We start from the raw sequence: 24,869 nt of genomic DNA, 5'->3' as shown, positions 1-24,869 counted from the left end.
ATGTACCGCTAGGAGGCAGTGTTGATATATAGTTTAATTCAAGAATATCTTCACTATTATTTCTTTCAGAGGGAAATATTTTTTAAATCAAAGGACAGAAAAATGATTAAATGTTACAATGTTTCATGTACCAATAAGGTTCTGAAAAGAATATTAAAAAGGTATGCATATTAAATAATAGAACAGTAAGTCCAATAAAGTTAATATTACCAATAAAGGAAAGCATAAATATTGAAACTGATTTTTGCAAATATAGGAGAAATGGTAGATAGCAAATTTGTGCAAAAAGTAACACTCACGCTGCTCTGGTCAACATCTTATTTCACTTTGACCATACGTGTCCTCTGAAAATTGTGCTGCTCAGGCTAGATTTCTATACTTTGGGGCAATGAGGAGTGGGATAATTACGTCACTTGGTAAGAAAATTCTGGAGATTTCACTTTAAGTACTGCTACCTCCACCATCAAAATTCCAGCATTCTTGTAAAGTAGGTAGGTAGTATCACTACTTTTTTTAAATGATGGAAAAATTGAGGTATAGAGATTTCATACAGAATTTGCCAAATTGTGAACTGAAATAAGAACCCAATACAACCAAGATAGTCTTTTTCTCTTCATTAATAGCTGGAAAAAAACTAACTTCAAAAAAGTTTAACCAATCCAAGACTTTAGACTGTGACACAAACTCATCTTTCTTTCTTTCTTTTTTAGTTAGACCAGTAGTTTATTAAGAAAATGAGAGAAGAGAAAGAAAATGACTGAGTATTGGTCCCAAGTATTCTTGTGGGCTGGTCCAGGCAGAAAGAAGGAAAAGGGACTAAAAAGGGTAGAAAGGGCTGATTTACAGATTACAAATCCCCGTTACAGATTACAAATCCTCAGGTACTTGCATGAACAAGAAACAAGAAAGGCAGAACAAGAAAGGACAAAACGAGGAAAAAAAAAAAAAGCCAAACTCATTTCTTATACATTAAGAACAGCCACATTTGTTCTATTAGGGTTGCATTTTCAGACTTGGGCTGTCATTGGAGAGTAGATTTTAAATTCCTAGATTTAAAATAAAGGTCATAGTTCTCTTTCTAGGAAACATGGCCAGAGTTTGGAAAATCCAGTCTCAGGTCCAGTTTTGAGCAGGATGGAGAGGGCCTAAATAGCGATCCCACCCCTCCACGGGCCTGTATGTTTCTTAGAGGTAGAGGTGAGTCAGGAAAGAGAGAAGAACTTAAACCCAGAAGCAGGACTCTGGACTCTGGATACTTATTGATCAGGTCCCATAAGCTTTTGATACTTATTGATCAGGTCCCATAAGCTTTTGAATAAACCTAAATAGGAAAGTTCCCATATCTGAAGTGTCCCATGGCAATGTTTTTTTTACAGTGGGTCAAAACCAATTAATGGGTCATAAAATCATTTTCAAAGGGTCTCAATGAACATTTTTTCAAGTTAATGAAATAGAACAGAATGGAATAGAATAAAAAAAATACCAGAATGATGGATCACACATTTATTTCATATGGTTGTATGTTACACGTTTAACTGGTTATTATATAAATTGTTTTTTTTAACTGTCGGTCAAGGTCAAGAGATTTTGGAAACCTCTTTTCTGTAGCATTTTATTTGTCCCTTTCTGGTTGCTGAGCCATTTATGACAGTTTATATCTTTTCTTATTAGCCTGCAGACTTCTTAAAGTGGGGTTAGTGCCTGAATTACTTTTCCTTGGCCACAGTGATTTCCCTAATACCTTTTATATGGTGGGTGCTTAGTAAACTGTTTACGATTTACTTCTTACTTATTTTGCATCCAAAGTAAACTTCTAAAACATACTTTTAAAATTGTTAAGTACTATTTGTAATTCTATTTCAATCAGCTAATACCAATTATTGTGTAGCATTAAAAGGCATTGCTTTTTGACAGCCTTTTCCCTATTTTTAGGAACTGTGGCCCAAACATAGAGGAATCCACCAAAAATAGATTCTACTGAGGCTACTGTGTAGATTTGGATTTCTGTTTTTCAAAGAGCTCCTTCAACTGCTGATTGGTTGTGGCTTCCTTCTGCTGTATCAGCTCCACCGTTCCTTTGGTCACTCCCCAGGCATCAGGCTTGGACATTGAAGGGCTGTATGGCCTGCCGGTGGCTATCCGAAGATTCTCCCAGTATTCTTTCCTGGCCCTGTGTGTACAAAACACAACATTAGCCTCCTCCTTAATCTCTAAAAGTCACTGGGCTAGAAGACATCCACAGAGCTATTTTTGGACTCTGAGAGTATTTCCTTTAAAAGATGCTTCTTATTAATCTGGACTAAAATTTTCTTTCCTCCAGAATCTGGAGCCCAAAAATCTCTTTCAATTTATTCCTTTAATATATTAGGATCAAAAATTAAGAATTCAGAATTAGGATTGAGAGCTTTCTATCCAGATATCCTACCTTTCCATCCTTACCTTCTGAAACTCTACTTCATGGACTAGCTGAGTCCAAGCTTGTTGCTTTTTCCCAAGCCCAATATTACATCTGCACCTCAAACTCTGCAGATTGTGCATTCTTCTTTCTATTTCCACAGCCTTGTTTTAGGTCAGGCCTCATCACAATTGGTATATCCATTCTAGCAAAGGTCTCCTCCAAATTTCCCTGGCACAAAGCTAAAACTTGCTAACTTGCAAATCTAACCTTGCCCTTTGGCTGCTTGAAACCTCCCCTGCAGGGTCCTCACAGCCTTTGGGATGAGGTCATACACAGCTCATGACAATGAATAAAACTCTCCTATTCCTGGGGTTTATCTTCTGTACATTTCTGTCTCTAATATTCTCAAACTTCTAGTTTCCCAAAACACCCTTCTTTTTTATCTCTCACTGCCTTCCCTCCCTGCAGACTGTTCCCTCCTCTTGCTAATGTGGTCCATCCTTCAAAATTTAACTCACTATTGCAGGGTGGTGGGAATGTGGAGAAGAACTGGAGAAATACAACTGGAGTGACCTATGGACTGTGGTTAACAGCAATCCTGTAATATTCATGCATCTATGCCAAAGATGTACTATGTTGATGATGGGGGAGTATGGAAAATGTGTGCCAAATGTATGCTTTGGAACTAGTAATGATCTGATGATATTATTTCATAATCTGTAACAAATGTTCTACCACAGTCTATCATATTGATAGAATATAGTAGATAGGTGTTGATAGAGGGGTGTTCTTTGGGAATTCTGCATATGTGCATGATTGTTTTGTAAGTTTACAACTTCCGTCATAAAACATTTAAAAAATAATAATAGAGTGGGTTGGCGAGAAAACACACCAAATATAAGATAAGAACTGTAGTTAGTAGTAAGAGTTTGACAATATTCTTTCATAATTTGTAACAAATGTCTCACAACAATACAAGTTGGTGGTGGTGGGTTGATGGATAGGACCCCTGTGTGATGTTGTGCCTGTATGCTTTGTAAGTTCACAATTCTTACTATACACTTATTGTTTATGTATGTTTATGTATAAATGCTATAAAAATAATAGGGTAGATTGGGGGAAAATACTTTGGTTAGTAGTAATATTTTGAGGATGCTATTTAATCATTAAAAATGTTTCACAACAATGCAAGGATTTGGTGGTAGGGTGAGATAAGAGAGGCCTGTATGATGTTACGTATGTTTGTTTTGTAAGTTCACAACTATTATTATACACTTATTGTTTATATATGTTTATGTGTGATATACTTCAATAAATTTTTTAAAAATTCAGCTCAGGCTGAATCCTGCATTATACACCTCCCCCATCCCCACCCCCACCATTTGATCCCACAGGTTAGTAGCTCAGAGCCCACAACACTGTGTACATCTTCATCCTTGAACTAGTCTCTTCTTGGAGCACTCAGCCTACTCCACCTAGCAGGTGTCTACTTAGCCTACCCAGATGAAAAGCCCATTCTTCTAAAATATTTTTCTATTGGGCAGAGATATTCAGTCATTCTTTTTTTCTTGTCACCTTTTTATCCACATCTCTACTAAAGCAATTACCTCATTACAATATGTTTGCTTTCTTATCCATTTCCCCCAGTAGACTGTGAAATTCTCCAAGCCAGAGACCAAGCTTTTTTTAAAATAAAATTTTATAGAAGTATATCATTAATACATGAACATACATAAACAATAAGTATATATTAATATTATACACTTACATATCATCATACAAGTCTCCCATTTCCCCATTACCAACACCTTGCATTGTTGTGAAACATATGTTACAAACTATGAAAGAGCATTGTCAAAATAGTACTACTAACTATAGCCCATATCTTACATTTGGTGTATTTCTCCACAACCCCCCCAATTACTAACACCGTATAGTAGTATTATGTATTTGTTACTGTTCATGAGAAAACATTCTCATATTTGTCCATCTTCCACCACTGGATTCCTTGTGTTATACACAGTCCCATGGTTTGCACAGTTCGTTCAATGTGAACACTCAGTGGCAGAGACCACAACTTTTCAACTCTATATTTCTACACACTGCACAGTGCCTGATAAACAGTATCTTTACTTGTTTATTATTCATCCTTTCCACTGGAATGTAAGCTCTGAGGGCAAAGACTTGTCTGTCTTGTTCACCATTGCATTTCCAGTTCCAAGAATTGTGCTTGGCACAGAACAGGCACTTAGTATTTGTTATACTTAAATCTTAAAAATCAATGTCATTCAACATTAGCATCTACCATGCGGATGGTGCTTCATTAGCAATTGAAATCACATTTCTTCATCACATTTATATCCTATATTTTTAAAGCCTTCTTGAGAAATCACTCTATAAGGCTGTTTTAGAAACATTTGTGGGAAAAATTTAAGAAGGGTAACAGATTTTTCACCATCACACTGCAAATTAGCTGCCCTCTTTGGAATGGCCTCACTCGGACATATATGTAGTCTAAATGAGCTTGGGTTGGCAAATGTAGTTTAAAAGTACTTACCTTGCTCTAATCCAGGGTTTGGTGTGCATGTCCAAACCACTTCCCCAGCTGCCATGTTTTTCCGAAGCTGGTGGCAAAAACCCCCTTTCTGGGGCCAGCTCCTCGGCAATTGCCCTGATGTGGTAGGGCTCAAATCCACAGCACCCACCAATGTACCTGACACCCAGGTTGTAGGCCTCTCTGGCATATTTTTGAATATCCCATCTGGTTGCAACTCTGGGCTCCAGTCCTGTAATAAATAGAATTTTGCCTCAGTCTGTTTTTAAAAATATATTCAAAATACACAGCTGTAATAACTATTGTAATAATTTTCAATAAATGAGTAAGTTGTCAAAATTCAAGTCTTACATTTTTTTAAACTATGAGCTGCTTAGTGTTTACATATCTAGTTTTAAATGCTATGGTAGCCAGCCTTCAAGAGATTTCTCAATCATCCTCTGATATTCTCATCCTTGTCTAGTCCCCTTCTATATGGTTTCAGGGTCTAGGAAACCAACAGAATATGACAGAAGGCATATGATTTTTGAGACTAGGTCATAATAGACACTATAGTTTGAGCTCTGCTATCTCTTAGAACACTCAGTCTGGGGGAAGCCAGTTGCCATGTCATGAGACCCTCAAACATCTCTCTGGAAAGGCCCATGTGATAAGGAACTCAGGCCTCAAACCAATAGCCTGGAAGAAACTGACACTGACTCTCCATGGCCAAGTAAGTGAGGTTGGAAGTGGAGCCTCCAGCTCCCGTGAGGCCTGCAGATACTGTAACCTTGGCCAGCACCTGCTCTGTGACTTCATGACAGATCCAGAGCCCAAACCACTTAGCTAAGCCACTTCTCAATTTCTGACCCACAGAAACGAAGATGATAAATGTTTGTTGTTTTACATTTTGTTTTAAGCTTTGCAGTAATTTGTTAGGCAACAATAGATAGCTAACACAAATGCCTTGGTGATCGTCCCCTGAGGTTCTGCCCCAGGATTATTTTATAATATCAATCTGAGTATACTATTTCTTGAAGGGTCCTTATAGAATACAAGCTATGGTAAAAGGACCTGAGAATGGCAGAGAAGGCTGGCCATGCTCTGCCATGCTGACATCTCTGGTTTGATTTTTCAAAGTAATTCCTTATTTCCTCTTCCTAAACATGCCGAGAGGCTTTATCCCTCTGCCTGGAATTCTGTCACCTCATCTGCTCAGTCTCTTCATTCATATTTATTATACAGTGACCTAGTGATGGCATCTTTCCCTCCACCCCCAGAATTCTAGCGTGTCTGAGCAACTTTCAAAAAAGAAGTTAGTAGATAATCTGGTCTAACCCTCTTATTTTTCCAATGAGAAAATTAATATTCATAGGAATTAAGGGATTTTCCTAATGTCATACAACATCTGGAACCAGAACCGAAATCTCTGCTGATTTCGACTCAGCTGGAGGTCCTTTTCACCACCCTAAAAGTTTAACTGATTGCTTATCTCTTTAGACATTGATTCACCTTTGATTTTATATTTAAATTCAGAGGAGATCTTTGCTTGCTGCTCCCATCTTTTCCCTCCGCTCCTGCCTAATACAATGGGGTTTGGGGCTGCAGACAGAGAAACCAGGGGCAAGAGCTCAGGAGGTATGCAACCATTGCTTTACGATCACGAACGCTTTATAGCTATAAGTTAATTGGAAATGTGTCAAACATAAAGATATTGGGACTACTTATAAAAAGTCTGTCTTACCAAAGGGGAATTCTGGGAGATCAATAAATCCCTGTTTGCCACAGTCGGGAGTGTGGTAGGCCAAGGGCTGGGACATCAGGAAGGCTTTCAGTCGGGCAGCCTCCAAACCTTCTTTCATGAGCTTCACAGTCTGTAAACTAATTGTGGGGTCAAAATGGCAGTTCACACCAACGATGGAAGCCCCTGAAAACGGGAAGAACATTTTACCTTGAGGGATTCACCAGATACCAGTAAGTCTAACTCTCCTATCTTAATCAGGAAGGTTTTACTTGGAACAATGAATTATTTCTTCCTACCCATAAACCTATCTTACCTCTGGTTGAGAATGATTACCAACACGCAGAAAGTGCTTTCTTTGAAAAGTGCTTTGAAGAGTCTAGTATAATTGAAGTGTCATTTATGCACACTTGGCTGCTCATCTTTTCAAAAAAAATCATTAGAGTTTTTTTTTTACTTCACATTTTAGTAGTCAGTTTTTCAAAGTTTGACATTATATTGCAAGCACAATAATTTTTAACACTCCCAGTTGCTAGGTTGTACCTGTGGGTACCATACTGCTCAGTTGAGGCATAACTAAATGTTCCCTTCCATCAAGCCAATTTAATAATATTGCTAACCTTCTTGTGCAAAACAGGCTAAAATTCAGAAAAAAAGTTTTTCAAAAACATGTTTTCTAGAGAGACTTTTGTGTCTAGGATTCTAAAGTGGGGGGAAAAAATCCCCCCCAATCCCTTAACTTTAGCTACTGGAGTGGTTAACAGTCCATCAATCATTAGTTCCCACTAATTTAATTGAAATCCAATATTAAGAATAAAATCTATATAAAAAGATAAAATCAGGTGGTCAATATCAATAATTTTTTTTTAAAGGAGATCCTGGGGATTGAACCAGTACTTCATACATAGGAAGCAGACACTCAACCACTGAGCTCCACCCGCTCCCCTCAGTGTATTTTTAAATTTATTATACCAATTACAAAAAGGAAAGCATACTAGTAATTTATGAGAATGGAAATGTTTTTTAAAATTATCCTAATGCTCCTAAAGCAATAAAACTTTTGATTGACCAAAATATTCTTCTCACTTATAGATGTTAAACCACCAGCATAGTGCAGCTGCCCTTCTGAATAGCTGGTGTGTACTGGTAGGGTGGGAGTGTGTGTGTATTTTTTTTTAACATTCTTTTCTTTGGGACTCAATGATATTATCAATAAAGAAGAAAACTAATGGTTTCTTATTTAATAAAAATAGCATTCAATGATTCATAAATGGATGTGAGTTTGTATGTCATTTGATAAAAGATGCACTAATTGCAAACGAGTTAAAATCTGTCATCACCTGCTTTAACCAGCCGTACAGCACACTCGCCGGGGGTCACGCCATGCAAATCTCCACCTGGGCCTATGCACATGGTAGCTGCCACTGGTTTACCAGAGACTTTCAAGGCCTCAACTGCCCACACAGCTTCTTCAACATGTTCAAAATACTGAAATAAATTAAGTTTGGGATACTCTGAGTCTTGTTTTTTCCAAAACAATTTGAAAACTGAGTTGTGACCTATCAACATTTTCAAAATGGAATAGAATAAAATGGTGTGAATCGCAGTAAAATTAAAAAAAAAAAGGTTGAAAAACAATGTATTAGATCGACTGAATAAAATTTGGTAGAAATCCTAAATTGTAAAAAGACTTTCAAAAACTAAAGTATTAAGTATTATTCTTGACAGCCATGACTGGCACTTAACCCTGTATGGTCCTCATGAAAGTAAAAGGTAGAGAAAAGTACTAAGTACACTTGGCCGTCTATAGTGATCATGTTTACCTCCGCAATCAAGAAGTCCACATTCTTCTTTAAAAAGACCTCTAACTGTTGCTGAAATATTTTTTTAACTTCAGCTTCACTCTTGCAGCTGAGGTATGACGGCGTCTGGCTCACACCTCCGGCCACCAAAGCATCCCCCTCATCAGCCACTTGCCGGGCAATGTCACACGCAGCTTCGTTGACCTTCTGCCCCTACAAGAGGTGAATATGTGGTACAGCTATGCTTTCATGTGAAACTGAAATAAAATCATTAGTCAAGCACCCACATCTTAGCTATATGTTTATAACAGTGATTTTATTCTAGTCAAGGCTTTACCGAGTTTAGAAATGTGAAATAACATTAACAATAGTAATAATAATGGATCTAACAATAGTATCTAGGGCATTTTATTATACCAAACATCTGTGAGAGGGTAAAAGTCTTTCGTGAGAGGAGCTGGTGTCTTTCAATGCCGAGGCTGCACTTAGAAGAGAACCCAGCAATAGTGATGATAATGATGAGGAAGAGGATTTGCTTTTATGACTAATGAGATTAAAACTCAATTAAAATGACTGAAAGCAGGAGGATTGCATCCAGCATCCATGTGGAATCTAAGCCCCCTCTTAATATAGATGTGGAGTGGACACACCATTCCAAGGTCCACAGGATGGAAGAATAGAGTATGAATTAGAGTGGATTTACTGATATTCTATTTATGAACTATAATGATTAGTAATTGAAGAAAATGTGGCATTGGTGTGGAGAAAGTGGCCATGGTGGCTGCTGGGTGTGGGGAATGGGAGAAAGAGTTGAGATGTGGGGGCATTTTCGGGACTTGGAGTTGTCCTGGGCGATGCTACAGGGACAGTTACCGGACACTGTATGTCCTCCCATGGCCCACTGGGTGGACTGTGGGAGAGTGTGGGTTGTGATGTGGACCACTCTCCACGAGGTGCAGCGGTGCTCAGAGATGTATTCACCAAATGCAATAAATGTGTCATGATGATGGACGAGAGTGCTGCTATGGGGGGAGGAGTGAGGGGAGAGGGGTGATGGGTATATGGGGACCTCATATTTTTTGAATGTAATATTAAAAAATAAATAAAGACAAAAAAAAACTCAATTAAAATGACTACAGAGTTCATGACTTTTGTCTTTATGCATTTTCTCAATTAATAGATAAATACATAACCAGTAAGGTGTTTTCTGATTATTCTGACATGATAAGTTGATCCTGGACATAAAAAAATAAACATTACTGTAGGTCATTTTAATGTTGAAGAAATTGCAGTCTTGATGGGGTCAATGATTTGTCCAGGATCATAGTGGATTGCAATTGAGCTGGGCACTATTCCAGATTCACTGATTCCTTACATATGCTCTTTCCCCTACAGCAGGCCAATATAAAACTGTAAGAACATAAGAATTGGTAAGGATGCTTCCTTTACTCAGCAATTCAGTCAAGAGATTGGGAGAATCATTAATTGTTAAATACTTTATTCTGCTTCACTAAATACTTTACTGTAAATTTCAAGGACTCCAGCTAACACCCAAGAGTATTATTCAGGCATATCTCTTTCTCTATTAACTACAAAAAATAATAATACAACCCACCAACCAAACAAAATACCTCTGACAAGGCTCAAAGTTTTATCTTGGTTTTGAAATGTGTGTCTGCCATGCCCTTCTGAGAATTCCAAGGATGGCTTTACTCACAGATATTTTTTCTGCAACATAGTTTCCCCTATTCTCCAGCTTGTCTTCACTGGCATAAAAGGTGAAAGTCTGCATGACGTTGGATCCAGCTCTGAGGAACTCTCGATGAAGCTGGCGCACTGGGAGATTGAATGAGGAGACGTATGAATTTCTACCAGTTTACTAACCCATTGTATTTTCAAAAGGCTCTAAGATAAAGAACATGAGGAGAGAAACTGCTTGAATTTATGACCGCTTGATATTCACATGCCCAGAGGGTTAATGAGAGGTAGATTTGGGGCCTCTTGGCAACTCCGACAAACTTGTTTGGATGGATGGGGGTGAGGGAGTCAGAGGAGGTGTACGGATTTTTGTATTTGTTCATTTTGTTCATCATTTACTGACTGTGTATGGGGAAGGCACTCATGGGTGTAAGGATGAGCAGTCCACTGTCCTATCCTTTGAGAAATTTTCACTCCGTTACAGAATAGCTGACAATAACACTGCACGGCTGGGCTATGCAGGAAGGCTAGACAATTTCTACCACGGACAGAGGGTGAAGAGAAGAGGGGAGACCCTACAGGTACTCATTGGAGCTGCACGTTGAATAATTCCGTGTTTTTGCCAGGCAGGAACATGCTTGGTATCTGGGGGGAAACAAGTGGTCTGAGAGGCTAGAGTTGAGGATCTGTTGCAGAAGGGGCAGGAGTTAGGGCTGGAGTAGCCTGGGGGATAGAGAACAAATGGCCTGCACATTTCAAGGAGTCCAGGCTCCAGACTGCAGCTACTGGGGAAACATCAACTGTTCTTAAGCAAGTGAGAGATGTGATTAGCCCAGTGATTTTGAAAGATACTTTTGGTAGCAGAGTAGAATTGGGATTGGAGCAAGATCCCCAAGTGCAGGTTCATGGATTAATGCCAAACTAGGGCAAAGCTTTCACCAGCTGGAGAAAACATAGGGGGGGGGGCATTTCATATAGCTAAATGTATTCCATTTAAAAAATTATCCATTGCTCTAAAAGAGTGGTTCTAAACCCTGGCTGCCCATTAGGCCAGCTGTTTTAAAAATTATGGATGTTAGAGGGCAACCACAATTAATATAAATTAATTGGTTTGGTGTGGGCACAGGCATTGTACCCACCCCACCCCCCCAAAAAAAAGTTTTCCCCCAACTGATTCTTATTTACAACCTGGTTAAGAACTGCAATTCTAAGATAGTGGAAAAACGCTCTTTTTATAAAATAATAGTGAGACTTAGATGTTGTTTGTTTTTGTCAGGGGAATTAACCTGGCAAAATAAGAAATTGGCAACCCTATGTCAGTCCCTGAAATTTATTTTGAAGTTTCAGATGCCTGTAGAATTCAGAGGCCTGGGAACATCTATATTAGAGGCTAGGAAATGAGTAGAGCACTGATAGCTCTGCCTTTTAAGGGTTAAGACTGGAGATGCGTCTGGCATCTTTGTGCCCCTGGTGCCTAATAGATGTTTGAGTTTTGTTTTTAAATGGACAAATAAATGAGGTCAAAAAAAAGTTTCTGAATTTTGGAAAATGGGTTTCTAAACTTGGAACCAAACCTTCATTTAAAAAATCATGGTAAGTTTAGTTCCCAGTGGGAACATAAAAGCACATCTAAATGAGCCAGTTTCAAACTTGTTTTAGTTAGCAGCAGAACCAATATAAAAACAATCTTATATGGATCCCCTGCACATCAGTCAGGTAAACACCGAACTGCTATGCTTAAAGGAGGGGTGCAGGATTCCATACCTTGGGATGAAGGAGTTAATAAAGCAGGAGCCCTGGGGTGGATTTCCAAAGACTCTGAGGAAAGATCCTGGAACTGTGTGTGACTTTTTGTGTCTTTATGTATGTTTTTACCATGCAGAAGCTCTGTAAATTTTATCAGATTTTCCTAGAGGGTGGAAACCCAAAACGGGTGAAGATAATTCCCCACTCTTAATTGACCTGATTTTTCCATCATGCTTCTTAAAACTGCAGTGCTTCTCCAAGTGTGAGCCATCTTAGACTCACCTGGGGGCAATTAGTATAAATGCAGATTCCTGAACCCCACTCTAGACCCATCGAACCTGATTTCATTGTTGAAATCAGGGCTGTCTCCCCTGGCTGCAAGAACTACAACTTTTGGCATAAACTTTAGCAGGAGAATTAGTCTGATAATATCTGGATTTCCTTTCAATTCCCAGTTTCTGTTTTCCCTATTATAAGACTCCTGGATTCATCTCTCACCATTAATGGGGTGTGACTGGTCCCTATGACACAATGACACAACCTATACCACTAATTACATCCATTTTAAGGCCTAAAACTCATCATACTTATTTTAATATCATAGAAGCTAAATGCACAGTGTTACCCAATTATATATGTACAGAGCATAGTTAGATATTAACCTTATAAACTATTAATAGCTTGAGAAATGCAAATATTTGGGATTCCACAGCAGAGTCCAGAAGGTCAAATAAAATTCTGCAGTCTTTTTTTCCAGTGGGATAACAACTATAACTAAATGGGTTCTAAACCCAGAGATGTGAATGTAGAGTGTATATGTGTATGTGTGTATAAAGAAGGGATGACTAGACTTAACGGCAGTGAGGCCAATGAAAATACACATCCATAATTCCAAAATCCAAACATTTTCTGCAGATATACAAATCCATCTGCATAAAGTGTCCTGAAAACTGTTCCTCTCATTCAGAGAATGAATGTTTTAAACATTTTTCACCCCAAGGAAAAGGCTAAATACAGCTGTGGTCCTAAGACCTGTGTTACAGGAGATTATGTTTTTCCGATGCAGCCTGTAGTCCACTGTGGTTGACAGAATCTGGACTCGGTGCTAGTGTAATCTAGCATATGGGATTTCAGTATGGAGCAGAAGGGACTGGCTCTAATGACTCAGTTTCATGGAGCTTGCTTTAATTCTTGAAAAGCATGGAATTCCCAGAAGTAGAGCAAATGTTCAATATACCTTAACAAGCTCAAAATACTCAATACACAGATGGCCAAGAGATAAAACATGCTGTTTCTGCATTATTAAAATAGAAAACCAGGATCAGAGCAGTTCTCATAAGCTACTCTAACAAGTAACTTTTTTTAATGTTACTTACAAAATTGAACCTTGTGGTTTAAATGAATTTTACTTCATCTACAAGGCAAAGTCTGGGTAAAGTTAGCTTATTATTCTTATTGCTTTGGCCCAAGAAGTATTTTATTCTGAGTTTAACCGGGAAAGCAGACGTTAAGAAGCAAACCATTGGTATATTTGAAATCCTCACTCTTAATCAATTGTCCCATTGCATTTCTTAAAGCCCTTTAATGCAATGCTTCCCAAAGGTGGTTCACCTTACAATCACCTGGGGACAATGCTGATGAATGAAGACTCCTAAATGCCGCTGTTACAGACTCAATGAACCCAAAGCTCTAAGTGTGGGGCCCAGGAATCTGTATTTTTAAGAAACTCTGGGTATAACTGAAATTTGAGAACCACTGTTGTTTTAGCTTCCCAGGGGCCTAATAGTTTCATCTTTTTTTTTTTTTTTTTTTTGGGTAGGATAGTATTACTTTTCCTTTTAGTTGGAAATATAAAAGCTGTGTAAATTTGCTGGGTTTCACAGTGTATCGTTCTTTTACTTTGAATACCATTTAGGATTGGGTGATTTGAGTCCTGAACACATTTTTGTACCTCTGTAGCAGAAAAAGATTAATACATCCAAGAATCCTATCAAGAGAAAAGAACAACTCAGCCAACTTAAGAACAATAGTTAATAACATATAGTTTTCACCATGTGCCAGGCACTATTTTTAAACATTTTACCTATAACTTATTTAATCCTCTTAACAGCCTTATAAGGTAGATGTTAATATCTCAATTTTATAGAAATGGAAATTGAGGCACAGAGAAGCTAAGTAATTCTCTCAAAATCACAGAGCTAAGTGGCTTAGTCAGGATGGTCCATATAGACCATCTAGGTCTATAAGCTTCACCTCAGAGCTGTACTATCTCTCAACCCATGCATGTGCTCTGTTAGTTTCTATCCTTTAGTACTGAGCTCAGTGACATAAATAGCCTTCTTTAAGAACAAATGCAACTGTTTATACTGATAATATTCAGTAGAACTTCCTCAAATTTCATCTGAAAGACTCAACTTTTTCTTTAAAGGTGTTTTACATAGTAATCTGAGCAACCTCACTTCCACTATATCATTTTGCCTTCTTATCTCAGTATTATGTGCTTAGATCCCCTTCCTCTACCTTTATTTTAGAGAGCTACCCTCCAAAATAAAGCCATCAGGTTAGAACAGCCTATCTCACCTTCCTTCACCCCATCCCATTAAATGCTTCCAAAGTCCATCCCTTCCATTATGTTATTCCAAACTAATTAGAGGAGACCTGACTATCCAGTTGTGAAATTGGAACCCCTTTCATTCACTCAATTAACCTGAGCCAGGCTTCGTTCTGGGGGCGGGGTGGGGGTGGAAGGGTGGGAGTGGGGATGATAGCTTGCCTACGATGCAAAGTCCCAGCCCCCTCGCCTCAATTTGGGACAGCTCTGAAGGGCCTAGCCAACTCTAGGGCGCCCCGAGGGATCAGCCGAGGCCTTTGTTTCAAAGGCACCACAGTTCAATTTTTCCCTTTGCTAGATCCTACTTCCCTTACTCCCTTGGAAGTGCTGTTTCTTCACAGCATTTTACCCCCAAAAAACTTACACAAATGTGTTTCCACCTCAGAATTTGTTTCCTGGGTTGCCCTGACCTGTGACCATTGGTGCTAGGATCAGTATGAGGAAATAGCTTGGAAGTATCATTTTAGAGCTGGATCTCCTTTTGGCCAACTGGTAACAAGGACCCCAGCCCTGGAACAAGCAGCACTATTTTTTCCTAACATGCTCTAGGGGTACAACTGTTGAATTTTTCTCCAGTGGTGACCTGGGGTGGATGCCCTTGGAAGGGAATTCAATACGTGCATTATCTCAGACATTTGAGAGGTTCAGGGAAGTGGTAATTATAAGGACTATGGAACCAGATGGCTGCTGTTGGGTACCATCAATGCATCAGAGAAAGACAAGGAAAGGCTAAGGGTAAATAATCACCATTTTAAGACAAAGTCTGACCGTCTGAGGGCCTCTTTGGTAGCATATAAGAGAATCATCACCATAGCTGAGGAGCTGGTTATCTGAGGAGTAGAGCTCCTGAGAGGGCTGAATACTCAGCCAGGCAAGACTGCCATCTAAAGTCAAGCGTCCACTTAGGAAGAAATGGGAACTGAGTTTGGGATGACAATGTATGGGTGGATGCACCCAAGAACCTCGAAAACCCAGATCACCCTGAGCTCTCAGGGCCCCCAGAATGTCCTTTCCTAGAAAGACAAATACTCCCATCTTGCTTGAAGATGATGCAGAGAACTCTGCCTAGCAAGACAGTATTCATTCCCCTTAGGTTCCTTTCTACCACACCTTCTGGCCATAAAAGATTTGTGGTAAATAAAAAAAAAAAAGGAAGAACAAGGAGCTTGGGTACAGATGCAGAATATGTAGATGGCTGACCTTAAACAGGGTAGGGCTAGTATACAATGAATTTAACTAGTTGGCAAATGTACAATGGAAGGATAGCTGTCTGCAAGACAATCATTATGATGTAGAACCATGGGATCTAAAGTGGGTGAGAAGGGAACAGGCAGTAAATGTTAATATGGTAGGTACAAAGGACTGAGGGTCTTGATGAGGTCAAGGAAAGACAGTACTCAGAGAGTACAAGTGAGCAGGAGAGCTAGGAGGTGTGGTCAGAGAGTGGAGTACTTATAATTGAGATTTCAGAGGCTATCAGCTATTGGTGATGAAAAGGTCTAGGAGAGGGCTTCTGAGGTGGGGATGGAGATAAGATGGAGATCAAGGCCCTCAAAAGCAAAATGCTGGACGGGTCATCTGGATGGTTGTTGAAGTCACCTAGAGTGGTAAGAGAGGTGCAGAGAGGATGACAGTGAGCCAGGTTCTAGAATCACTGACAGAGCAGCAGGGACCAAGAAGCAGAGAGCTGACAGCAACAAGGAGCGCTGCTGTGCTGTTCCCGTGTATGAGCCCAGACTTACATACCTAGCACAGTGTCCAGCAGGCAATAATAAATATTTGGAAAATGTTGCATGAATATATCTGTTGGATGGTCTTGGGTCAACATAGTGCACTTTTATGGGAACTTAAAATTGATCTATGCATCAACCTGCTTCTGGGTGTTCCACAGCAGCTTCTGGGGTCCAGGGTCCTGCCTTCACGTAGCCCCTCTTCTCCAGAGCGAAGACAAACCCTCCATCTCCAATCACAACCTCCCCGGCCTCTAAACGTTCTAGAATACCCTAAAATTATAAATGGGGAGAAAAAAGACAACCAAAGTGTTACTTGAGTTTTTAATACAATTTTCTATTTGTAATACTTTTGAGAGCATATTTTTGATACATACATTCATTTAGAATTCTCAGAAAGAATACCTGTATAATATTTTATACACAAATTCTTGGTGATCTATGAGGCAAAAAACCAGAATGCTCACATATTAAAGAATTGTGTATAAGTATGTAGGCTGGGAGGGGGAGGTTTTCTTTCTTTCTTTTTTTTTTTTTGTAGTTGTCTTTCAAAATACATTAAAGAGTGTTTGACGAAACCTGTGGGAGATTGCTATGTTTGAAGGAATATCTGTTGGGGGATTAAATTAAAAGGTTTTGTTGTAAAGCCTCAAAGAGTACTTAAGCACATATTCTTAAAATGGTGCTTGCTAATCTTTCTTCACACTCCATCAATAAACTAAAGAAAGAAATGATTTTAAAATACCATGAAGTGGTATATACTGTTTAGGCATTTTGAAGACTGAAAAGTCAGAACACACTAGGCAAAGACAGGAAAGAAAACACCACAAAGTCACTTAAAGACTTCTTTCTTAAGGGCTGAAATTCAGTTTCTACAACAGTAGCTATGTTTTGCTAACAGGTTATGAAACTGCATGCCCTGCACTCTCCATTTGAGACAACAGGAACAGGAAGAAGACAAGTAAATAAAGTATTTGTAAGACAAATTCCAGCCCAATCTCCAAACCTAGTCTATTTACAGTACTATGCAATAATTACCCTGGTGTTAATGTTTAACAAATAACATTATGAATTTTATATTTTTAAAGGGACTTGTGAATTAGAAAGTAATTTTCTATGTTATCTTCATTTCAAAGAATTATAGAATTTAAAAATAAAAAGGACTCTACATTCAATTTAGGTCAGTTTGACTTTACAAATGAGGAATTATGACCCAGAGTCCCCAAGTAATTTTCAAAAGGTCTCCCAGATGGAGAGCTTACGGGCTCTTGACTCTCAGCTCCTTCTTTTATCTTTAAGTGGTATCTAGGTTTGATTTTAATTGGGAGGGAGGGAGGGAACGGGTCAGCCCTGAAAAAACCATATAAAATAAGGGAATACCTTGGAATGTATTTACCTATTGCGATCTATTTATTACCAGTAATAGCTGATAAAAGAAATACTGAGATCTCACAGGAGTTTCATGAATCTGTGAGAGGTATTCATGGGATTTTGTAATTCCTGACCATCTTCTTAGAGCCCGCCTCGTTTAATCCTCTTCCCCTCCGCTGTCCTCCCCATAGGACAGGTAGGGCTCAGAAAGAAATAACTGACATTTTTACCTTAGAGCAGTGAAATGGGAGGATTATCCTATATTCTCCCTAATATCCCTTCCAGATCCAAATTTTTTCAAGCCTGGAAGTCCATGCGATAATAATAACTATAAAAATACCATATAGTACTGCTAACATATTAAAAAAAAAATTTTTTTAAGATTTATTTATTTCTCCCCCCTCATTGTTTGTACTCACTATCTGCTCTCTGTGTCTGTTCATTGTGTGCTCTCTTTGTCTGCTTGTCTTCTTTTTAGGAGGCACTAGGAACTGAACCCAGGAGCTCCCATGTGCTAGAGAGATACCCAATCACTTGAGCCACATCTGCTCCCTACATATATTTTTGAAATCCAAATATTTGTCATGATTAAGATAATTCTAAATGCCACCTCTCTAAATGCCACACATAAACTACAATTTTGATCATAATGAACAATTAACAAGAAAACAAACAAACACACTGATAGCCAGTACAGTTATATCAATAATAAGAAAAAGGGTTTGCTATTAACTTTCATTTTGCTCAAAATCACAACAGTTTGGTCAGCTAGTAGCTCTCACTGACCATCTATGTGAGAGTGTTTCAAGCTTTAGTACCACAACATTTTAAAGCACAAGCATAGCTAAAATCCTATATATATTCTATAAAATATAGGGTGGGCAGTGGTGATTCAATTACCATGCTGTCCATAAATTTGAATTACATTTGGAAATACTACCTCTTAGATTTTACATTTTCTTTTTTCTTTTTCTTTTTTTTAATAGATTTTACATTTTCTAATTACCTGGACTTCAATATTTTATGTTCCTGAGTTAAATAGCCATTTGAAAAAAAAGGGAAACGTGCTATGAAAAAAATGCTCAAGATCTTTCTGTAAAAAGTATTACAAGACAGTATTTCTATTATCAGTCCATTTTTGTTTTAAAAGTACATATTTACTTAGAAAATGAACAAGCAGGATATATTCCAAAATACAATGTTCTTTGTACTTTTCCTCAACGTTTACAATGAACAGGTGTTAGTTTTGTAACATATGTTCAGCTAAAATGTGTAGACATACTAATGTCCACCCTTTAAACCTGACATATGGCATGGAAAAAAGTTTAGGGAAGAAATTTCTTTTCTATGTCTATTGCTCAGATAATGTAAAATCCATGAATAATCCTTTAAAATATTAAATTTTCTGAATTTGAGTTTTGGAAGTGGGTTAGAATCCACGGCTATTCAAGTAAGGCCAAAACAAAAAGCAAAAACAAATAACAAAGCAAAAAAATTCTACTAACTCTCTATAGGAATTATCTTTTACAGCCCATATTGACCACACATTTAGTAGGTTTATGGACGGACAAAATCTCAACGTAGATGAACCTGTGACAGCCTATAATAGTTGGCCATCTCGACATCTTCCTCACCCCATCCATATATCGCATGCTACTAATGCTGCTTAGCATTTTAAAAAATTTACCTGAATTAATTTTTTTTTCCTTGTGTGGAAGTCTTTTCGACTTTGGAGGTCATCCCTTAAAAAAACTGGGGCAGAGCCCGCGGTGTTTCCCAGCAGGGCTGGCGCTGAGGATGAGCCGCGCACCTGCCCTCAGGGGCCTTAGCTCCTGGGGCTACAGTGGGTCCGCCCCGTCCGCCTCGCTACCATTTCTGGGACCTCTTCCTGCCAGCCCTGGGCTGGCCCTTTGACACTCGCCTCGCTCTGCCCTCCTCATTCCTCCAACCACACTCCCCAAACTAGATGAAGACAGACTGGATTGAAAACGCTCGCCCCACCGAGTTACAAGAGAAAAGATGGGCTGGTCCTTAATCAGGGGAGTAGCTGTTGGGTTCTTGGTTTTCAGTACATACACTGCCGTTCCCTGGGTTATTTTACAGTCTCCCTGAAATCGTCGGTTTGGGGCTCGGCTGGTGCATTTTTCTGTGAGTACCGAAACCAAATTGCGGGTGAAAACCTATCATCGCCAACCAACACCGGGCTTTGGGGCTGTGGCGGACCGCGCGGGGCAAGAATCCAGGACGCGGGCGGCCCCGGAGCGCGGGTCAGAGACCCCCCGCCAGGCCAGGCGCGGGGGAACCGTCGCGGCCCGCGGCGCGCACGAGCCTCCTCGCGGAGCGGAGCAGGCGCCGGGCAGGGCGCGCGGCGGCGGCGGCGGCAGGTGCACCGTGACCCGGGGGCGCTGCGCGGCGCCAGCCCGTCTGACCGCAAACGGTGGGCTGGGAAGGGGCGTCGCGTCTTTGGGTCGGGGAGACGTAGATCTGGGGCGCGCTCTGGTCCCCATGGGAGGCAGACGGGAGAGGGAGCTCTAGATCCCGAAGCGAAGCCTTTGGAGCGCGCACTGGACCAGAGCCCGAGTGGGGAGGTCAGAGGCGCCGCGGGGTCCGGCTGGAGAAGTCCTAAGAGCATCTGGACTGAGGACGGGGCTGGGTGACCACAGCTTGACTCCTAGGGTCCCTCTGCGCTCGACGTCCGGGGAGCGGGGCTTGCGGGTGGGACCCCGGGGCCTCCCCCCGGGCGTTAAGGGCCCTCGGACCCTTCTGGACACTCACCCTCTTGGCCTTTTTCCCCGCAACGGGTGCCATCCTCGCGATGCCCGGACGGGTGCTTGCCTCGTAGGCTGACCACCGAGGCGAGCCTCTCGACCGCCGAGCCGGGAGTGCCCTGCGGCCGCAGCGCGGCTCTTTATACCCGCTGCTCCGCGCGGGGTGGATTTTTTAGCCTTGGCGCGATCCAACGCGGGTCTTGGGCTGGAACACGCCCCCAGCCTTTCATTCCGGCCAGCGGTTCTTTGGGAACCTGCCCTGCTCCAAACCTACGTGTGCACCGTCCCTCTTTACCCTCGCGGGTCTCTGACCCAGATCCACTTCCTCCTTGCCTGAGATCACGAACCGTTAAACACTTAAGCCTCCAGAAAAGGTTCCTAAGAATCCATTCAATACGCAGATACTTGTGAAAAGCCAGGGATTCAAGATCACTGAATAAGAAGGAGATGCTGTCCAGGAACTTCAGACTCAAATGTGATCTCCTGTGAAATACATCCCGTGGTTATTTAGAGAAGAGTCCGATATCTACCCTGAATTAGTGGGTATTTTCAAAATGACCTTCTACCTTTATAGCCAAACGTGCCTTGAAGTTGCTATTAATAATACAGTAGTTTCTAATAAAAGTATCTTCGATATTTAACAAGAACAGACTTCTAACATTTATGTTTAGAAGTGGAAATGATGTATTTTGGAGAATTCAGAATTCAGCATGACAACCATGTATAAAAATGGGTAGGCATTAGGAGAACTGGAAGGAAATAATTCAGATTGTTAACTAGTTACCTGTGGATGGTGGAATTAGGGCTTGTTTTTATTTTGTTTAATAGTTCTCTGTTTTTTTAAAGTTCTGGTAACATATATACAACCTAAAGTTTCCCATTTGATCCACTTTTATTCTCTACGTTTTACTGTATTTTCAAAAATATTTTTACAATAAGAATATATCGACTTTAAAATAATTTAAAATTACATTAAAAATGTACAAAGTGACAGTAAATAGCTGAGAGAACACATAAAAAAATTTGAAACAAACAAAAAATCTGAAAGAGTTCAGAACCTTTTACCCAAGTAAAAACACGAGGAAATTCTGTATGTTGTACAGCCTTCACTTCGACATATACAAAGAAGGAAATTACTGTGGCAAATGATGAAATAATAAAAATTGAATTAGTAGTGATGTTGAGCTACAACCAAGAAAACAGAAAAGTCATTTGCATCTCATAATCATGCCAAGTTGAAAATGGAAAAAACGGAAGCATGATGGATGCATATACTATAATTCCAATAATTTAATATTTCCCCAGATTCCACATCTGGAATGCAAGAATGAGGCTTGAGGTATCCTTCACAGTAACTGGATTTTCAACCACTAAGGCATTAAGGAACCAAGAAGTATGAGTAGGTAGCAGTTTAGTTAGTTAATGCACTAAGAAAGATTCATGTATGACCTTAACCTGGAGATATCAGTGAGATGAACCAGTCCAGAGTGTGCCCTGCTCTGGTCACAGGAAGCTGCTATAGTGAGGCGTGCCAGGGTGCGGTGTCAGGGTTCTGAGAGTGTACAAAGGCTGGAAGCAACCATGCCAGTTTCCCAGTTTCGTCCAAATTCAGAAAAGCTTAGGAGATATTTTAAACTAGTAGCTCTAAATTTCAAAATGAATTATGAATTTTCAATAGGACATATACACATGGCAAAATAAAATTGATAAGTCTTTTCCCAGTTGCTCAGATCCCCTCCCTGGAGGTAACCACTATTAACTGTTAAGTGTTCTTCCAGAGGAATTCTATGCATATATATCTAAGCACGTATATAAAAGGAGTAGTGTTTAAATTTAGGAAATTTTAGTTGCTTAAAGATTCATCCACTCCTTCCTTTTCTCAAAATGATTATAGGCACCCATCCAAATACATTTTATTTTCCTCAGCCTCTCAGTTTGCTGTCCTAAGCTCCCCCCATTATATCCATTTTAAAAATTTAATTCATTCATCCTCTATTTCCATAATGATAATGATAAATAATATCCACAGTTCACAGAGGGCTTAGTATGTGCCAGGCCCTGCTCTCTGCATTTTATAAGAAAATATTTTTTTCACTCCTCATGATACTGTGAGGTAGGTATCATGTCTTTGTAGTAAAGACCTAGGTAGTCAGAGTTAGAAGGGTTATTGGCATGAGCTCTAAAGTTCCTTTGCCCCATTCCCAAAGGTCTAAGTGCACTTAGGTACCACTTGGAAAGTGAGTTCTGTGATATGCTGTTCTTGGGAAGCTGCCCATGATCTCTGATCTCTGCTAGAGCAATGAAATGAGGGAGGTCATAACACTGAAGTCCTTGGACTTTTACAAAGATATTTTGCATTAAAAAAAATCCTGATGGGGAAGAGGAGGTTAGACCTGGCGATACACCCCCTTAATTTGTTCTGTCTCCACTAGTGCTTTCCTAGAACCCCATTTATTCTTTCAATAAGCATTTATTAAGTGCTATTAATACATTGTTCCAAGCACCATGCTTGGTGCTGTAGGTAAAGGATAGCTCTACCTTTTTTTCCAAGGGGGGCCCCATGTAATGTAAGTGCTAAAGTAATATCCATTTATTCGATATGTAGATGGGAAAATTCTAGGACCTTTTATTTTCAACTCATTTGGGATCTTCTTTAAACTGACTTTTCATAGTTCTTTTTTAAAAGAGGTACTGGGGATTAAACCCAGGACCTTTTACATGGGAAGTAGGCGCTCAACCACTGAGCTACATCTGCTCCCCTCATAGTTCTTTTTAGACCAAGAGTGCTTCATTTAGCCTCAAAGCATTGAAGATATTTTGTGTTATTACTATAGAACAGTAGTGTGCAGGCTGGTTGACTCACAGGGCGAATGTGGCCACCTGAGCCATCGCCCTGGCAAGACCAGCATTTGAAAAAATCTAATGTGAATTCATTTATGTGGGACATCTACTTCTGGTCCCCATACTTACCTTACCTTGAAGACATTTGAGTTTTCAATTTCTGCTGGAAATATAATGTATATTTAGGGTTATCTAAAACATCTGAGATAGCCTTTGGTCTGATTTCCCCTAAGTAGACTCCAAACTAAAGTTTCCACTTTCCTGATATTTTCCTACTACCACTAACCTCAGTTATTTTGTGTTACCATTGCCTGGGTTCATAACAAAAGGATAGTGGAGGTAGATTTTTCATTTAAAATCTTCGTGCCTGGTTTCACAGCCTACCCTTGTTTTATCCTTTCTGGTAATCCTTCCTTCCTTGACTGTTATTGCAATGGGCACATCAACATTTATCCCAGCACACCATATACTTCGAACTACATCTGCAAGTACTCCCTTTTCTTCATATTTAAAATTAGAAGATGAGGCTGGCTGACTTTTAGATTTGCTTTAGTAACTGACATGGCACAAACCTAAAGCATAAAACAGCCTTTTCCCAGGATACTTTCTGCCTTCGCTTTCTGGTCACACACCTCTTCCTCAGCTAGGCTTTGTCTGAGGCTGCCTCTGGCTCCTGTTGGTGCCTCCAACCTCCATCCGGACCTGAGCCTTGGCTTTCAATTCCCTAGCTCTCTGGGAGAGCAGCACTTCTTTGTTGTTGTTTTTAGGAGGTACCAGGGATTGAACCTGGGACCTCTAAATGGGAGGCAGGTGCTCAAACCACTGAGCTACACCTGCTCCCCAGTTGTTGGTTTCTGCTGGACCGTTCAGGACTTCATTGTACCCAGGTAAACATGAATCCTTCAGAGCTCAGATCTGCCAGTTTGTCCAGTGTCTCTTGGCTTTCCATGAAGGAGTCCTCCAGCTAATGTCCCTGTTAATTTTGGGTACTCCCAGTTTCCCAGAACTACCCAGAGAGATGTATCTTCACCGATCTTGCTAGTGCTGACATTTCCTCTCTTCAGTCTTTCCTTTAATGCTTTCCAACAAGATAATCAGCCTGTCTTCTGCAATCATGTGCCTCTCCACTTCTTGGTAAAAAACAGACTATAACTATATGACCACTTTGTGGAGTCAGCTGTGCTAGGTGCTTTGTGGGCATTATTTGATCTTCACAATGACCCCATGAGGTTGGAACTTTGCCATCATCATCAGTAAAATGCTGATGATACTGAGGCACACAGAGGTTAATTGACAACTTTTCCAGAATCACATCAATAGCAAGCATAGCGCTGGGAGGAAAACTTGAATCCACGCAGAAAGAAACCAGAGACCACGTTCTTTAGAGCTATTTCATACTTCCTTTTTAGTAAGCTGTTTTCAAAAAGTTTCCCCAATTCTCTACAACCTCATTCAAATCATGCCTCCTCCCACTTGCCTGGCCTAACACGGAAGCCCTATCTCCTGACTGGAGAGGTTCAGATTCAGTGGACACATGATTAGTTATGACAGAAAACAGTCCGACCCTGGCCTGGCCATCACACACCAAATATGCCTGGACTTTTGGAGTATGTACAATCCCTGGGATATT

The 24,869-nt window shown here is 40.0% G+C and overlaps 1 protein-coding gene across 1 annotated transcript; it reads right to left on the bottom strand.

Annotated features, from left to right (window-relative positions):
• Positions 1–1,488: 1,488 nt before the first annotated feature.
• BHMT (betaine--homocysteine S-methyltransferase) lies at positions 1,489–20,858 on the bottom strand. Its single transcript, XM_004449676.2, has 8 exons — positions 20,406–20,858; positions 16,400–16,532; positions 10,192–10,310; positions 8,496–8,687; positions 8,013–8,160; positions 6,676–6,858; positions 4,956–5,184; positions 1,489–2,170 (listed from the first exon to the last, which is right to left on the bottom strand). Exons 1-8 carry the CDS (start codon positions 20,436–20,438, stop codon positions 1,984–1,986), a joined length of 1,224 nt encoding a protein of 407 aa, XP_004449733.2. The 5' UTR covers positions 20,439–20,858; the 3' UTR covers positions 1,489–1,983.
• Between the last annotated feature and the right edge of the window lie 4,011 nt (positions 20,859–24,869).

Source organism: Dasypus novemcinctus, chromosome 2, assembly GCF_030445035.2.
Source record: "Dasypus novemcinctus isolate mDasNov1 chromosome 2, mDasNov1.1.hap2, whole genome shotgun sequence".
NCBI classification, from domain to species: domain Eukaryota; kingdom Metazoa; phylum Chordata; class Mammalia; order Cingulata; family Dasypodidae; genus Dasypus; species Dasypus novemcinctus.
Note: the sequence above shows the minus strand (reverse complement) of the source record. Positions and strands in the feature narration are given on the sequence as shown.